The sequence below is a fragment of the Puntigrus tetrazona genome, chromosome 11, assembly GCF_018831695.1.
Source record: "Puntigrus tetrazona isolate hp1 chromosome 11, ASM1883169v1, whole genome shotgun sequence".
Taxonomy (NCBI): Eukaryota; Metazoa; Chordata; class Actinopteri; order Cypriniformes; family Cyprinidae; genus Puntigrus; species Puntigrus tetrazona.
This window is the reverse complement of record NC_056709.1, coordinates 15,245,772-15,264,750: the sequence shown is the minus strand read 5'-3', so window position 1 is coordinate 15,264,750 and position 18,979 is coordinate 15,245,772. Positions and strand designations below refer to the sequence as shown.

At 37.9% G+C, this 18,979-nt stretch overlaps 1 protein-coding gene across 2 annotated transcripts; it reads right to left on the bottom strand.

The window, feature by feature from the left end:
* Positions 1–250: 250 nt before the first annotated feature.
* Positions 251–17,803, bottom strand: npepps (aminopeptidase puromycin sensitive). Of its 2 annotated transcripts, XM_043252785.1 has the most exons (23): positions 17,480–17,803; positions 15,055–15,139; positions 14,835–14,912; positions 14,519–14,640; positions 13,117–13,224; positions 12,515–12,715; positions 11,262–11,358; positions 11,143–11,176; positions 10,817–10,931; positions 10,557–10,721; positions 10,215–10,319; positions 9,437–9,497; positions 8,381–8,490; positions 8,014–8,077; positions 7,770–7,909; positions 7,530–7,664; positions 6,434–6,653; positions 4,901–5,043; positions 3,938–3,994; positions 3,742–3,849; positions 3,149–3,304; positions 2,992–3,039; positions 251–1,982 (listed from the first exon to the last, which is right to left on the bottom strand). In XM_043252785.1, exons 1-23 carry the CDS (start codon positions 17,759–17,761, stop codon positions 1,836–1,838), a joined length of 2,781 nt encoding a protein of 926 aa, XP_043108720.1. In that variant the 5' UTR covers positions 17,762–17,803; the 3' UTR covers positions 251–1,835. The 2 variants fall into 2 exon arrangements, with proteins under 2 accessions (XP_043108720.1, XP_043108721.1); XM_043252786.1 differs by lacking the exons at positions 251–1,982; positions 2,992–3,039 and having other exon boundaries at positions 3,296–3,419.
* Positions 17,804–18,979: the final 1,176 nt, after the last annotated feature.

Sequence of the window (18,979 nt, the reverse complement as noted above, 5' to 3'; positions counted from 1 at the left end):
TCACAGGCTGTTTTGGGTCACCATTGACTTCCATAGTATTTTTTTTCCTACTATGGAAGTCAATGGTGACCCAAAACTAACTTTTTTCAAAATATCTTCCTTTGTGTTCTCTGCAACTATTTGAGTAAATGACACAATTTTTATAGTTGGGTGAACTATTCCTTTAACCTACCAGCTAACGTGTTAAAGCTCTAACGAAGGATGTTTTCTCACAATAGGTCGATAAACGCAAGCAACCCATTGCACAAGGTTTCTCTCTTGCATCAGATGTGATTTCCTTTATTGCCTAGTTTTATGTTGTCTCCGGCAATACTGCAATTGAACTCTTGTGAAACCAGACGCGTTAACGTTCGAAGTCATAGTCAGTCATAGTATGCACGGTGCACACAGTGAACACAAGCTCCTGACATCAATCTATTCACACACAGGTAAACGTTCATCATCATCATCATCATCATCTGTGCTTCAGTGTCCCAAAACTGATCAAAGTCCTGGTCTTTCCTCCCACTGTACCTGCTGCACGTGATTTAAATCATTATTTACAAGTATATCCGTAAGTGATATGTTTTTGAAACACTCATTTGAACTGCGTGAACCTCTATGGCATAGTCTACATTTAAGGGATACATGTTCATCTGTATATAGTTTACAAAATGCACACAAGTATAAGAGCATGAAGAGTCATACCTCACATGTACAAATCCAACACAGCATTCCCACAATACAGTTGTGCCCATCTTTTTCCCCCTCATCTTAATGAACATCAATTGTATTTTAAACAAAAGCGCATGTCGGGGGAAAGATTCGGACAGAATTCGATGATCATGAAGTCTGCCGGTTTGCTAATACGCATCTCCGCTTGTAAGATAATCATTTACGCAAATCAGGTTCACTAATTTAAGGCCTCTTGAGTCGTGATTATTTTTATTTTTTTGGAGGGGTGTCTTCAAACAAATCCTCAATGCTTTTTTTTATTTCAGCAACGGTAAAATAATCATTTCATAAAATCTTTGTATCGTCACGGCCCATGCTAATGACACCGGTGTAATTTATCATCCATTTCGGTTGCTGGAAGTGCTGCAGAAAAGGTGACAGTGACGTACAGGAGACAAGGGCAAAGATCAGAGATCATACATCATGTATATATAATCACATTTGAGAATAATCGAAGGTCTCAGAACTAATGCTCGCAGTTTACAATATACACACAGTACCATGCTTATGCGTCTTCAGTCCTAACCGTTGCTAACGATGGGATTCAGAGCCGTTACCGTAGAGTCAGTCACCCGTGCATCCCGACCTTTAACCCCCATTCTGCCCAGTCACACCGCAGAGGATTATGGGTAAAACGCGTATATAGCCATTACTAATAAAACAGGAGGAGATCGTCGTTTGTACAGAACAAAAGATAAACACAAATTAAAAACTGAGCATATCAACGTCATGCTTGCTTTTTTTTTTCCTATCTGTGAGTGTAAGGAAGGAGATGATTGCGTAATGATACCACTGTATGAGAGGAGCGCCATACTGAGGGAACCACGTGTGTACATGCATTAACCAGCTCGTAATAAAATAACATGGAGAAATCTCTCGCGTTCAGTCTCAGCTCTGCTCGAGCGCACTTGCGCCTCCCGCCGGCAGAATGGGGAACTACGCCGCACTCGAGAGTGAATAACAGTCTGGGTTTCCTAGTCTCGCTTCTCTTTATTGACTCTTGGGTAATTCTTAAGATGGAAGTTGCAGTTTTGTAATCGTTTCTGTTTTCGCTGAAGATAGCCAGATGACGCTCATTTGGGAGTGAGTGAGCAGGTCAGGGAGGGGTCAGAGTTCAGAGGTCAGACGGGGGGCGCTTTCCGCTGCAGCAGGTACTGGTGGATGTCGTCCGCGTCTCTCTTCAGCCAGGCGGCGTTCAGGAGAATGTTCTCGCAGCACTGCTGTACCGTGCGCTCGGCCGCTGGCGCGTGATGACTTTCAAAGAAACTCTGAAAGCAGAGAAACCACAGACAGTTCTGTTAATACAGTGTTAGTGCAGTCGAACGATTAAATCAAAGTGAACGTTTTTGTTTACAAAATGCGTGTATGTATATATAAATACACACACATATGCATGTATACATTCAAGAAAAATGTTATTTGTATATTGCATTTATTTATATAAATATATCCATGCAACTCTGTACGAGTGTGTATTTAAATATACACGGGACACAGACATATACTATATAAAAAAATACTTTTTTTTGGATGCACTTAATCGTTTGACAGCAGTAATTTGTATCGATACATTTTATCTTAATTTCAATAATTCTTAACTATTGCTTTATTATTTGAAAACGTAAAACTTCCTGCTGAAAACTTTAACTTCCATTATATTTTTTGGAAAATAAATCCCGCATTTTCAGAACTACAGTAAAAACAGGAATATTTTACAATATCATTTAAAATGACCTTTGTTTTTACGGAAATATATTTCTCATTTCTGTGATTTCGTATATACTTTGATGAATAAAATAATAGAACTTATTTAAAATAAACACTACATTATGAACGTGTTTATTGTTTGATCAATTTAAAATTGCTGAATATTTTCCATTAAAACCCACACACGTCTGAATGGTAGTAATGTATATTCATTTTCAAAACTCATCGAAATGGCTAAACTTACCATAAAAAAAATAAATAAAAGCTTTATTCTAATAAATGTTCCCTAGAACAATTCACATTCAACTTAAACAGTTTTTTCTTTCTTATTTGCATACATTACATGAATGTATTTGTCCACTGTACAAGGACTCATTAATGTACAAACTGATTCACTAATTGCAAATAGTAAACCTGCTTCATCACAAAAAAAACAATTCAAATGACTAGTTTGCTTGCATTGTTATGGCATGCAAGCCATATTAAAAGCAATATTTAGCCTCTGGAAAATTTTGAAGCAGAACATAAGTAAATGTACGCTGCTATTACTGTAAGTGACACGGTGCTCACCTTAACTTCAGCAGCCATTTTATCTATTGCAAACCCATCCACCGTCAGCTGCAGTGAACAAACAAAATGAAAAACTGCATACATATATTCATGATACATAATCAATCAATTAGGTAATATACAGTTTTTTTAGTAAGTATCACTATATTGTTGTCACCTTGATGAGTCTTGATATGAGGAAGCCGCCTTGGTAACGGTTATGAAGTTCTTCCCAGTTGTCCTTAACAAATTTCCATGCAGCTTTGCGCCCCTGTTTGCTGCTTCCAGCTACGCCCCCGATTACAGACACGGTGTCCTGGGGACGAACCTCCTCCTAAAAATACCACAGCCGCATTCAGCGCCACCGTTCACACTTCTGGAGATTTTTAATTCCCACAGACTCAGATTAGAGCGTGTCAGATCAGATCGGATTTCTTGAGAACGATAGCCTAATTCAAAGATGAAATGGTGCTTTATTGATCTCCTCGTGAAAACTGATGCGTTGCAGCTTTAAACATGAATCACAGGGACTAAATAATACTTGCCCTTCGATACATAAAATATCACGAATTCAACAATAATAACAGGATATGTAATACGTAGCAAAGGCTCACCCAAAAAGACCTGACTGTTTGGTGTCAATCCTTTTATCCTTTTCGAAATTTTCACACTCTTGCAAAGTGTGGTTGTGGTGCTTTAAAATGTTCCGGTCTGACCTATTTTCTACAGTAAGTGTGTGTGTGTGTGTGTGTGTGTGTGTGTTTTGCGTACCGACAGGGCAAAGTTAAGCACTCTCTGGATGAGGTCAGGGGCGGGAATGGCTCCCAGCACTCTCTCGATGCGGTTCTTCTCCTCCTGCATGTCTGCCTGCTTGTGAAGCTGAACACGGAACATGAGAGACGCATTTTATTCGCCTGCACCTTTAAGGCTGTCGCTGTCTAATGGTTAGACACATGTTAACCGTCACCTTGAGCATTGTGTCAAGCGTTGTGCTGTCTCCGTGCTTCAGAACTGTTAGATACACCTACAGGGATGCAAAAAAAAAACACCTCCGTTTACAGAGACATGCTGAACAAGTGCTAATAAAAACAATTCAGGAACACCATTTGCAAAAACAGACTTGTCCTTCTAAAATTTGTAGGTCATAGTACTAGTGTGCACCAGAATAAAAAGGAGAAAAGCAAAACAAAGATCAGGATGCACTTGACCGGGAATTGTAATCAATAATAATAATAATAATAATAATAATAATAATTAACTGTGTTAATGCAAACAAAAACAATAACTGAAACTGAAAATGAATGTGATCTTATAATCAAGTAATCATCTTTCTACTCCAATTTCTTGTTGAAATATAAACTTTCAAAGAGTGACTCCCGTAACCTTTAAATAACAGACTCCCTCAAACATTAAATAACAAAGACAACAAGTAAAAATGCAATAAATGTAGCAAAACGCATCTTTCTAGTTTTCTTTTTCTAGTTGACTATTGATTGGACATCATGAACATTCAAGTCTTGATATATTTCAGTAAGTATTACGGTTTCTTTAAACACACCTTGTCATGTTCATTCATGTTTAGTTTGTGCTATAAAGATGAGACGATCATCTTTATGATCGTGTGTATAATTTAACAACTTCAAAACAGTTCACATTAAACAGCACCGAAACTATTTTACTGTCTGTATTTTGTGCTAATAATGACAGTATTTTAAAAAGGCCGTTTCCAGATCATCGATCATCGACTAAAATGAGAAATCGATACCGTTATTCAAGCGCTAGCATCCACACAGCTGTTCCTGCTGTATTTTTTTGACACTGTCTGCATAAAACGGACACTAACACGCACCATCTATTCGATTCATTTATTTATTTGTGCACACGGATGTAAATGTATCTGTACTATGAGCAGAAACACAAGACGACTCACTGGACTCCTGAGGTCTGCAGGCAGGATCTGTTTACCCTCCACATGTTCTTTGAATCTCCGCCGGGCCTCCTCCAGTGTGGCCTTATGCCCCGCTTTACCCAGCTTCCCCAGCACCAGACCCCTCAGCAGGGCGTCCAAATGCCCTAAACAACACACAAGGGAGAGGGGCAACCAACAAAAGAACACTTAATTTGAGCGTCTCTTAACAAACGACTGATGATGATCCAACAAACACCATTGAGCTAAAACAGAACAGCATTAATGAAGATATCTGTACAATGCACAGATCAAATTACTCCTGTGAACTATTCCTTTAAGCATTTCACTGAAACAAAATATATATCTTCTTGCATGTCATGTGAGGGGCTGTATATCGCAGTCTAGTAAACTAAACTTTTTTTCCATTAGTTAGTGGTTCATTATTAATTTGGATGAAAAACACAGTAACAATAAAACAAAGACAAACTTAACTTATATTAATATATAAATAGGAACTTTTGCTTTTGCTCTGTCATTTTCTTGTCAGTCATCTCTCCTTATACTAACCACATGACAAGTGAAATCTGACTCCTGCTGCTAATGCTGTATGGAGAAGATGATACCCATTTATTGTGGCATCCATTATCAAACTAAAGTTTTAAAAAAATAATTTAATAAGCAGAAGATGGTGGAGGCAGTGAGCAGTTAATGGGCAATGAACACTGTAGCATCGATAACAACGACTACCAAGGCACGCTTACTTACTTACTTACTTCTAGTAATTTTTTTAGATTTATATATTTTTCATTTAGATGAAGTAAATACTTGAAAGCCATAGTCATGTTTTTTAATTAATACACACATTCATAGTACCATTTACTTTATTTATTAGTACTTAATATGAACACAAACTGAACTCATTAAAATAACGAGTCAATAAATTGATAACATTTGTTTTCGACTTCGCAACCAAAATGGTTTCAAAAGTGCAAAATGCAATATAAATCTTCCTGCTACCTACTACAGAAACTTTTTTTAATCGTGTAAATCCTCACCATATATTTAAAAACCAAAAAAATTGCTAGTGAAATCGCCATGATATAACAATTTTATATCAACTCCCTTTTAGTTTTTAACAATGACAGGAGCGTTGTCACTCATTGCACTTAGTCTATCATAAGCATGGTCATTTATATATAGAAGATATTAAAAAAAACTGTTTAAATTGAAGATGATGAGAAATTGGTGATATGAAAATAAATTCTGACTGTTTTGGTGCAACAGTGGATTGCAGAGAAAAAGTGCAGAATATGACACCTTTAAACTTATTTTTTACTTAAAAAAAAAAAAAGTATAAAAAAAATTGTCTTGTCTTAATTTTCTCTTCAGTGGAACAAAAGTCTCAGTGCGTTTATTTATATAATGCAAGTGAATGGGTTTTTCAAAATATCATCTTTGATGTTCCACAGGTGAAAGAAAGTTCGAGTTTGAAATGACATGAGGGTGAATATTTACGATACACAGTGTTCATGTGTGTTCACTTCCGGCTCTCACCCTCTCCGGTTTTACTGTCCCATCCCAGCTTCATGCCGATAGGGGTGAAGAGATCTCGGATGAACTCCTGGATGGCCTCGTGGAAGTCAGTGTGTGAGAGCAGAGAGGACAGAACACCCAGATTACAGCTCAGGTCACTCCACACCGTGTAGTTTGGCTCATTCACAAATGCTTCCATCACCTTCAACACCTCCACAGTACTGATCATACCTGCTCGAGCCTGAGGGCATGACAGACAGAGAGAGACGCTATTAAAAACAGACAGCGGTAATGGACGGGGAGAAGAAACAGAACAAATAATGATATTGCTGAAATTGCTTTTCTTTTCAGCAACACTGAACACAAAGATAGCAAAGTTTGGGGGGAAAAAAGGGTGTGTAGCCACACCAAAAACTAAATAAGTAAAACACACACAATATACTTAAAGTATACATTTTTATACTTAAAATACAAAATAATACAATTAAAGTGAAATTTCATCCAAACTTCCTTCTATCATCATTCCTCTAATCCCTTGAGTTTCTTTCTTCTGCTGAACATGTGATATGTGAGTAACACAGTCCCCATTTATTATCATAACATGGAAAGAAAAAATACCATAAAAGCAGAAGAATGACAGAAATTACATTAAGTGAACTGACCCTTTAATTGGATAATTTTTGGTGATATACACACACACACACACACACACACAGGGCTGGGATATATATTTGTATTATGCACATCTTGAAAAAACAACAACAGAAGTTATCCAAAGGACATTAAAATAACAACTTCCTCTATACTTCTAATATTGCAGAAACTGTTTTGGGTAACCATTGACTTTAGTATTTTTTTTTATATATATATATATATATATATATATATATATATAAAGGTTTTTTGTTGGTGCTAAAGTTACAAAACCCACATGATTCGATTCATAATTTATAATGTATTAGTCAGGCCTAGAGGCTTGAAAGAACCTGACTTCCATAAGACTTTGTAACTTGACACTTCACTCAAGCCTTAATCTTGAGAATTGACTCAAGGTGGAGACCTGAGCCTCTACTCTGACTTGCAAAACACTGATTCAGACTGATGCGTGGCATCTCACCAGGGAGAAGAGGTCGTTTTGCAGACCCAGGCGGTCCACAGGCAGTAGTGTGAGGTCTCGGATACCAGGCAGCAAACTTTCCAGCATGGCTGAGCTGTACTGAATCCTGTAGAATCCCACGGTACCTGGATTAATCTGCATGTGGAAGAAGACAACGTGATTTTAGCCTTTCTAATCTTCTCAGATATTTGCATTTTAAACAGCCTTTTCCATAAAATATATGCAACGCAGCAATCTGACCTTGACCCAATGGTCAGGTGCAACGTTGGTGATGTTAACTGTGGTTTCAGGCTGGTCCAACAGAACCTTCATCTTAGTGCAGCTCGGGTCCTCACTGGTGCAGATACTGATGGGAACCATCCAATTGGGGCAGTTCTCATCTAGAACATAAAAACACATATTAGAGTATAAAATCGCAAAAATCCAATTGAAAAAACTAAAGTCACAGGCTACATAAATAGATTTACTGCTATCATGCATGTACCATTACGTGGTCCACTAGCACAAAACTTCTTCTGAGAGATTTTCAGCACGCGGTCACTGCCATGCTGGAGGGAAAAAAAAAAAAGCCCAAACCAATTATTTCAGCTCTGATTAAATCTTGTATTGCCAAGACAACAGTTGTTATTACCAGATGCTCCCTGAGAAGCTCATAGTCCATCTCAGCAAGGCTACTTAATACCCGAGGGGTATTTAAATTATATTTGAAACTTCAGGGGAAAAAAACATTTTTAAAAAAATGTCTATGTGTTTGTGTGTATATATGTATATGTACAGACACACAATTCCATAGTGCTGGATCAAATCAGAACAAAACCAAACATTGATATCCACGAGTTTGTAACTGTTACCTGCTCTTGATCTACTACTATAATAGGGAATCCCATTTGTTTGGTCCAGGAATTCATCACTGCAGCAATAGGTTTTCCACTTGCTTGCTCCAAACACTCCCATAGGTCCTCTGGGATAGAGAAAAAGAGAACGTCACACCCTTCATTTCTGACTACACAACAATTAACAAAGCACAATAACTACACTGCTGCATGATCACACACACGCCCACAACACTCCCGTCAAATACTGTGTCATGTCGAATTACAATGTTACACTATGTAATTACTACAGCTGTAATCACTTGTTTGGATCGGATCGTGGGCCACAAGCAATGCTTAATCATTTCCTTATGAAGCCATTTTCCAACATATTCATGTTTTTTTCTTTTCTTTTACAATTCACTGTGCGCCTCAAACTCCAGATGTGTACATTCCTAGCAATTCAAACGAAACACAGATGAAGATCAAGTTAAACCCTACATTTTAGAAACATCATCCCAAGTTTAACTAGCAAAACTGATACACAGGGCACTCTGTCCATAACAAACAGCAAGCTTTCCATAGCTCAAGATAACTGCTAGGACTGTCATAATTATCAGTTTAGCCTGACAAGTAATTGTCATAAAAAAATAATTGTGATTTATGATTTGAGTTTTGGTCATGTCAAAAACAGTCTAAGCCTTTTTATTAATGTTTCATGTCATGAAGCAGAAGTAGCGACAGATGTTTTCTTCTGTAATGTAAAGTATACCCGAGTGTAACCAATTATAAAAAAAAAAACAGGATAGGCTATTTTTGTTTTGTTTGGTGTTTTTTTTTTTTTACATCTTATTTGGTTATTTTCATGCTGAAATCCCTATCCTTATATGAGATAAAAACTATAAGACGCCTAAAAATTCTACTAATTTACTAATTCAACTAAATTTGGATGTCAAATAATTGTGAACAGGTTATGTTACAATCATTAAAGTCTATCTTGGGTTTACAAGGTCATTAGGCTGTTTAGTCATCAAGATAAAAAATATTAGAGGGTCAAAGCTTAATCTACGCAAAGATTGTGGCGTGTAAACTTACCAGTAGATGCATTTTTGTGTTGGAACTTCAAAAGGTACGTGTTCATTCCCTTTCTAAAATCCTAGAATAAAGATAATTCAATCAGACATTAAAGACTTAAATATAACTGTAAGGAAGTGTAAATGAATCTAAAAGTCAGTATTAAAGGGGTCATATGATGTTGCTAAAAGAACATTATTTTGTGTATTTGGTGTAATGTGTTTATGGAGTTTAACGTTTAAAAAACACATTTTCATATTATTGTTTCTCCTCTAAGCACTGCCTCCCTGAAGCACATGGATTTTTACAAAGCTCACTGTTCTGAGAAGTGTTCCGAGGTGTGCTCTGATTGGTCAGATATCCAACGCGTTGTGATCGGCCGAATTAAGCATATGGATATTGGCAAAAATACAATATCGTGCATCCCTAGCAGTTTCACATTCATAACCAAACACAGTGTGTGCTGAACGTGGCAATACTGGAGCAAGAATATTAGTTCCGCCTTCTTTATGTAAACATTTGGGCAGTGTTATGAAAATAAACCCACTCTGTGACATAGAGAAGTGGGGGCGTGTTTAAACAAACAGTTTTAGGGGGTTGTGGAGAAGTCATACATTTAAAAAGAAAAAGATTTTTTTAAAATTACATTACATCATATGACCCAATAAAAAAAAAAAAAAATGAATCTGTCAAATTACAAAAGCCAGAATGTCACTGACTCCAGCACACCTTGGAGGACCCACACTGAGCACCTATCTGACAGATTTACACTGGTACCCGGCTGAACACGACCTCTCACCTCATCGCCGATGTAGTTATGCAGCATGCGAATGACAGAGGCCCCTTTGCTGTACGATATGGCATCGAATATTTCATCCACTTCTGAAGGGTGTCCGACGTCAACCTACAATTCAAAACACACATACGCTCTGAAACATGAGTCGGAGATCAATATTTCATCAGGCTAAATCTGGGTCTGGAATTTAAATGCTGTAAGTGATACGGCTGAGCAGACAAACAGACTGACAAACAACGTGCAAATCAAAACTTCCTGCAGTCCACACAAACTCTCGAAAGCAAAACAGGCGCACACCGGGTGATCCGGGGCGGAACGAGAAAGCTACGCTCATCTGTTGCAGACCTCAATAGGGTGGCTGTTATCTAACGCATCCAGGTCCAGAGCCCTAGTGTAGTCGGCAGACACAAACTGGGTCCAGATGTCGTACTCAGGGAAACAGTGGTCCACACAAAGGTACTCGATCCAAGACGCAAAGCCTTCATTTAGCCACAAATGAGTCCACCATTCCTGCAGCGACAGACATTTTCTCAGCACCCAGAATAACACAGTTCTATTCAAATACCACTGTGACCTACAAAAACTATATACATCCGAATGCTCACCATAGTAACCAGGTTCCCAAACCACTGATGTGCCAGCTCGTGGCCGACTACCAGAGCGACCCACTGCCGGGACGATGCACACGAGTTCTTTGGGTCAATCAGCAGAGCCGTCTCCCTGTGATGGGAAGATACATAAGAACAGAATCTAGAACATAACGTGGCTCGTATTGCTCAGGTATAGCTTGAGATTAACATGCTACCAGGACAGATGAAATATTAATGAAGCTCTCCTGAACAGACGCTTTCAAAAAGCACAAGGCTCTGGGTTTCCGTGATGATTTATCAAGTGTTAGGTTTGTCATTTAATCATTTCATTTAAAAGTCACCTGTAAGTAACAAGGCCCCAGTTTTCCATGGCACCTACAGGACGCAAGAGCACCAAAGGTTAAAGCTAAATATAACAATGTCTATGAGATGATTAATATTTAATGAAAATGATACAAACCAGCAGCAAAATCAGCAATAGCAATTAGATCAATTTTAGGCAACGGATAAGGAACACTGAAATAGTCTTTGTAGAACGGAAGGGTCTTTGTAGCAACCTGGAAAAAAATACAAATAAAAACGTTTTTCACGGGATGATACTTTGATAACTAAAGTGTTATAATCACAGCTAGCATTAAGCATTTTTTTAATGTTGTACATTACAATGCTGTGATGTTATTTACTGTATCGCTTTATTTTTAATATCCCAGTCCAAAATGACAATAATTGTCAGCTTTTGGTTTGAATATCACATAATATTAATAATATTTAGAAAAATAGTTCAAAAGTTTGGGGCTAGTAAAGTTTCTTAAGCTGACCAAGGCTAAGTTAATAGATGCAAAAATACAGTAAAACATTGCAAAACTTAAAATATGTATTTTTGTATTTATTTATCTATTATTTATTTATTTTATTTTACACTTTTACAGACATTTGATTAATTTATTGTGCCCTTAAATGCATATGGTTTAAGATAAGAGCGATTTGTACACAAAGTGTAATCAATTGTTGTTGTTTTTCCCCCAAAATTGGAAAGTTTTCTGTTTAAATTCAATTGCAATTTTGTTTTTGGTTTTCTGAGCAAAAAATAAATATGATGCATTTTTCACTAATTTACAGAAGACACTAAAATTGAATTAAGTTTTATGACATATTAAAATACTAATTACTTTTACCCCAAATACTAATTAGTTGTAATTTTACATTCGTTCAATTTGACAATATCCTAGGTTTTGGCCATTTGTCATTTTTACCAATTTAAAACCACAATAACACTCCCTTGCTCTCTTATATATGTACAAGTCAGAATAAGCATGTTGTTTGAATTTTTCGACATATATGGCGTTAAAACGAATGACAATTTATTCTCCAAAAACTTATCCGAAACCTTAAAATTAGGCACTTATTAAGCACATTTAATGTGCTTTCTATGAACATTAAAATCACTTTTGTAAATGTCTTATGATGCGGACATCTTAACGTCTTTGACATGAAACGATTTAAAAACATTTTTAAATGTAATCTGATGTTTTAAATTTTTTTTTTACAAATATACATTTTATATGATTTCTGTAGGGGGAATACAGCATTATACACAGTATTATAATTTTCCATGAGGTTTTGCTGTTTAGACTGCAAAAACCTAAACTAGTTTGATTTTGACATGACAAAAAAAAAAATGAAAATGACAAACTGACAGAGTGCCTGCCGTACCTCCAGTGCAAATCTTCCTTGCTCTGCTTTTCCGACAGGGGTGTACACACGGACTGTCACTCCATCTGATGACTGACTCTCCACAAAGTCATACTCGCCGATGACGAATGCCACCAGATAGGTGGACATGATGGGCGTAGTGGCAAACTTCACTTCCACCAGACTGTGATCCTCAGGATATGGCTTTCGATCGACAACATTCTACGCAGAAAAAGAAAAAAATTATTTCTTGTATTTCGGCAACAGTGTGACAAATGCCCATTTGTGGCTGGCTAATTTACATTAAAACTGATGAAACCACAACAACAACAACAACATAACTTCCTAAGAATGGTAAAAACTAGCAGCAAAGGTTATTAGAACAATATAGTGGTCTAAAATTCGTTTTCAATACCGAGAAGGAATGCGAATGGCACACGTCACAGGGCAAAACTTGTATGCTGCACAAGTGTAATAAGTCAGAAAACGGGAGGCACAATGCCTCTGGACCTGTGTTAGATAATGCACACGCGTTTGACAGTAATGCGAATCTAGTCATTTAGGGACATTTGTTTCCAGAGGGAAAGATCAAAAAAAGAAAGAAAGAAAAAAATGACACGTACCATATTTGACAAGGCTACTCTGTCCTTTGGGACGATAAGGGTGATGTCAAAAGTGGCTTTAATAGCGGGTTCGTCCCAGCAAGGGAAAGCTCGACGTGCGTCCGTCGCCTGGAGGGGGTGAGAGACATCGAGTGAGATGGAGACGGCGAGACAGGAAGAGAGGACTCAGGGTTGAAGTGATTCGAACATGTGCCAGGATATTTGCATGGCATCAAAAACCACAAATGCACTACATTCTGACTTTTCCTTTTTTTTACTCCTAAGGCCCAGTCAGGGCAGCAGTTGGGATTTGTACATTTTAATTTATCTTTTATTCTTGATTAATTTTTTTAATTAAATTCACAATACGTTTTAACTGCAAAAATATGCAACAAGCTGGAAATAAAACACTGCTGTTATATAAAACACACTTTTGCAAGAAAGCCCTGCCAACATTTTCACTGGGTCCAGTAGATTTTTTGGGGGGTTAAATGCACTAAATATTTTGGCTACATTTTTCTTAATAAATAAAAACACCTTTGCTTGGCAATGGCAAAAATGTTATTAATGTTTTGGTTATAATTTTGTGTCCTTTTTTTTTTTTTTTGTCTAGGTGACAATTACAATTTTGTAATAAAACACCATAAATAATACACACTTTTGCTGGTAAATGACGCCATGTGATGCAAAACATTAACTCACATAACAAGACTTTTACCTATGTTAGTCAGTTAGACAACATTACCTTGCAGCTAAATCAGCGTAAATTACATCACAGAAAAACAAACAAACATAAGCTTAACAAGCCATAAAAATGGATGCAAAAGATCAATGCATGTAAATTTTTCAGTGGCAATGAAGCATTAAAGTGAAAGGGCAAATTACTTTTCCATCAACTCTCTCACACTGGCCACGAGTCAGCAGAAACATCCTTATCATCGAGCCTGATTAAGTTAAATTAAGAGGCTAAACTTTCAGTTAATTGTCCCTTCCACATTCAAATCTACCAAGTAAAAATGTAATAAGCCAGAGTATCTAAATCACCTTAATGGATTTGTAATGTAAGCATTAAAGTGAATCATGCAAATGTATTAAAATGGTACAATAGGCATACTATTGACGGCCAAGCAACACATTATGTAACAGGTTTAATTTTACTACAATTTTACTTCTGCACGACTCCATTATCAGCTCCTGTATAATGAATTGCTTGTTTTTCCCCACTTGCAGAGGGATAAAAGCATATGCTGAATGTATTTTCCTCCGTCGAGACGAACGCTGAAGTTCTCAGTGGAAAGTGAATGATTGAGCAGGAAGAGCGACTGAGGGACGTGACTAATGACGACGGGGGTTAAAGCAAACAGTAGCGGAGAAGGCGAGCGAGCAAACAAATGAATGAACCGATACCCTGATATGAATTTACCTCAAACTGTGTGACGGCAGCGAAGCGGATTTCTCCCGAAGAAGTTGTGTATTTACTCCTATAAAAGCCTTTCATTTTGTCGTTCAGCTCTCCAACAAAGTCTATTTTCAATGATCCTGACCCTGAAAAACAAGAAGCCCGTGATTAAAACAAAACAAAAGGCACATAAAACAGTAGGACGGAGCAAGGAAGGCCCATTCATCTTTTAACAGGAAGCTGTTGGAGCCGCTTTCATGCGACAATAAACCGACTATAGCAACTAATTACACGGAGATTGTTGACATGAGTGCAGCAGGCTCCTTCCAGGCCACATTACCTTTTTGCAGAGTGCTGGGGAAACATAGGGTCACCTTCTCATCCTCGTTCTGATAGTTAAATCCTGTAGCGTTAATTTCTAAATGGACGGGGAGAAAATGAGCGCAGTTAATCCTAAAACTAAAACAGACTATAAAGCATTTAATGCAGGTCGAACCAGCAATCAGGCAAAAGTCAGGCAAATACATCAACTAAATGTGGATTTGCGGTTTGCCACTCACCTTCCCCCCCTTCAGGCACAAAAGAAGCAGTAATTATGTCTATATCAGCACAGTTCATCACAATCTGGTTCGTCCCCTGTGTAACCTGTCAAAAACAATGACATACAGTTCAGTTTTAATGTTTATGTGGCTCCGGTTGTTTCATGATCTCCAGTTTTCATTGTTTGGTGTGTGGTTTCTTTTCTAGCAACACTTCATTGCCTTTTGCAAGCTTCGGAAACCTTCCTTTGTTTCATACTGTATCAGATAACAGCCATAAAAATGGAACAAACTCACGTCACCTACATACAATAGAGCCAATCACAGCGGGGGAAAAAAACCTTCCTGGTTTGGTAAATACAGAACAAGTCTCTTGCTCTGACAGAAAAAGAGAAATTAACTTCAAATTGTATACGCATTACTACTTTTTAAATAAATGAATAATTTTGATAAGCAATGATGCACTGAGAAGTGACATAAGCATATACAAAGTTTAAAAAAACTCTCTATTCATCAAAGAATCTTAAAAAGAAGAACAGCAGAACTGTTTTCTCCAAGTATTTATGTAATAATAATAACAAGTGTTTCTTAAACACCAAATTTAGGATATTAGAATGATTTCTGAAGGATCACATGACACTGAAGGATGGTGTAATGGTACTGAAAAATTCAGCTTTGCATCGCAGAAATGTTATTACATTTAAATACATACTAAAACAGAAATGAGCTTGCTTCATTTTCAATAGCATTAGTTTTCACTGTATTTTTTAAAAAAGGCAGCATTGATAAGCATAAGACACGTCTTTCAATAACCCTTGTGTGTATTACCCTAATCTGCTTCAACTTTTTTTAATCTTTGAGCATATCATAGATCGTACAACTCCCCTCTTCCTGTTTTGTTGTAGGAAATCTCCAGGAGTACAAGTAAATACGACGCACATGGAAAAAGAACTGCCTGAATCCTCACGGCTTTGCTGAGGCTCAAGGGCCATCTCCTGCTGTTGCTGCTATGAAATTCTGACGTGTGCATATATAATCAGATTATGAATAAAAAGAACAACAGTTTGCATGGCCTCTTATGTTGCAATAGGCCGTTTAAGACTGCATTTATTGCATAAGGCTGAAGTGAAACTTTCCCGGGACGATCAATAGCTTTCAGGCTCTCCTCACATCCATAAGCTAGTTTTCACAGACAAATGCATGCCATAGCCAGTAAACGGACTGTTTTAATTATTCCAAAACTGAACTATTACCACACTTTTATTTACGGTGAAATGGATCCTTAATAATGATACGCTTTGTGCTTGGAGGCTTGAATCTGCCAAGGTGAAGCTTTAGAGAGCACATGTGGCTTGTTGAAGCTGGATGTGACTTGGATGCAATGAGTGCTCTGGCCATGTGACAAAAGGCCACCACTTGCAGTAGACTCAAATGCAAGTCAATCAAGGCCATAATGCATACTGCATTGTGGGGGATGTAGTTAATCTCATGCTCCAATAAGTCTTGGCATCAAGACAACATCAACGGCAAGGCGACTTTAACAACAGGCCTACATTAGAGTGGGGTACGACATGACTTAACATGTAGAGCTGTCCGTCTCTATAAAAAGGCTCCACAAACAATCTTATGCAGAGGGATATGTTAGAGGCCAGACTTCAATTTCGTCACATCTGGCCTTCTTTACTGACCTCTGCCATCTTTTCTATCTGTTTACAGGATCATTTAGTCATTTACTTGGTAGTAAGTGCTGCGATTGTCCTGATAAAACCAAACATATCAGAACATGACAGTCCTACCTAACTAACAATTAACTTTTGATGAACCTCATATTTTGAGGATTTTAAATAAAAGTGTGTTATTCTCTTCCAAGACACAAAGTCCATGTTGCACCTAGTGTTTCCTCGGGCACTACACTGTGATTATAGTAAGCTATAAAGTATCATGTAAACTGTCAGACAGGCTCAGAGTGACTCAGGAGCTTGTAGACGGAACTGATTCACCGTCTCGGCCAAATACGTGAAAACTACAACCTGGAAGGCTGTTAAATTGCGACATACATTTGTGTATTTACGCGCTTTATGACAGCAGCTCTGCAGGCTAATGTGGTTAGCAGTGTGGCGCCAGTTAGCGCTTTAGCTTGCGGGGCAGCAATTAACTGCTAAATTCTCTTTACTACGAGCGGCAGACCTCAGAGGTCACCGGGTTTAGGTGTTTAATCTTACATTAAATTGCATTCCAACATGCTGGACCAGTAAACGTGAAAGACGCGGTGGGTAAAGCCGCTGACTTGTGCACTAGCAGGTAGCTCGTTAGATTAGCAGCAACGACAGTATCAGCAGTTATTAAAATGCAAAGTGAAAAACCAGGCTTAACGTGAACAAGGCATGACATTGGGGCCCAGACCAGAGGGGGCTGAGGGGCTGCATGGCATCGGGTTAAACGTTACCTCCACGGCTGCCTCCAGTTTGCCCTCGAAGGTGAAGTCGATGAGGTCGGGCTTGAGGCGCAGCCCGTAGTTGACGGGGTAGACGTCAGTGGGCAACCGCACGAAGGGCCTCCGCTCAGGCATGCTGAATAATGTCGATACGCTGGAGACCGATTTAAAACGGACTAGGAGTCTGCTTGCTCGAAGAGTCGGAGACACGGGCTTCGCTATTGGACTCGGAAAGCGGGGTAGGGCTAGCCGTATGACTGACAGAGACACCCGACAACTCATGAAAAACAACATACAAACCGTCGGAGATGGTCCTCGTTGTGCCCCGCCCCCTCTTCGGTTAGCGACGTCCAAATAGTTCTTCGGAGTCGGAGCTTTTCAGTGAATCGGTTGAACTGACTCACAAAACCGGTCTGAACGGTTAATTCGCCAACGGAGTCGTTCACGAATCCGATTGAATCTGTTTACTGATTAAGGGGTCTAAAATGTAGGTCAAACGTCGTGGACAAAAAAAAAGCTGATTTATTTTTGGCCGTCTGTGGCTTTATTTTGATAGGATAGTTGGTAGGCAGAAAGAGAGGAGATCGGGAAAGGTCCGCTAGCTGGGATTCGAACTCGGGACACTCGAAGCGCAATGGCATCAACCATTGTCCAATTGCGTAAATGTTTTAAGCAGTTCGCAGATAAAATACTTTCTGTTGGTCATTGTGGCAAATTTCGCGAGTGTAAAATTGCAGAACAATAGTAATTTGAGGATTTTAGTGTAGTAGCAAAAAAAGAGGCGGAATATGAAGTAAATAATACATTTGTGATGAATCATAGCTGCAAGAAATTAAAAAATTAATAATATGGACACTACAAAACGTAATAGCAGGTTTATTATTAGAGTAAATGCAAATTATATAGACAATTACTGTTCTGACATTGCTTTTATGTGATAAATTTTGACTGAAAGAAATGAAATTAAGAAATGAGGCACTATAAAATTTGTGCCAACAAACTTTTTTTTAACTCTTTAGTTTTAAAAATTTAGACAAAGGACGCAATATGCCACGTCATGACGCAAATAAAGTTTAATCCGCTTTTGAACCGATTCTTTTAAATGAACTGTTTAAAAGAACCGATTCCTCGAAATGAGTTGGTCTTCTCTCACGGACTGAATGGTCAAAGTGAAACAACAGAAATAAATACATCTGGACGAGAAAAGGCTTCAGCTGTATTTGCAATATAAAATTTTGATCTATAGAGGGCGCGCCATGGCCCAAGTTTTATGAAGTTTTATTAGAATCTCATTGAATTTCACACTATATGTCATTGTTTACCCATGTTTTCATATATTTAACGAAAAAGTAAAAAGAAGATCTTCAACGAACCATTTGTCCTATTACAGCAGCTTGAAAGGGCAAAGTGCACAATTCTATAGTTTCTCATATGAATATAAAATCTTAATGCTCAGTTTGGATTCGTCTATTGTAAATGCAAAGATTCCTCTTTATACTAATATACTATATA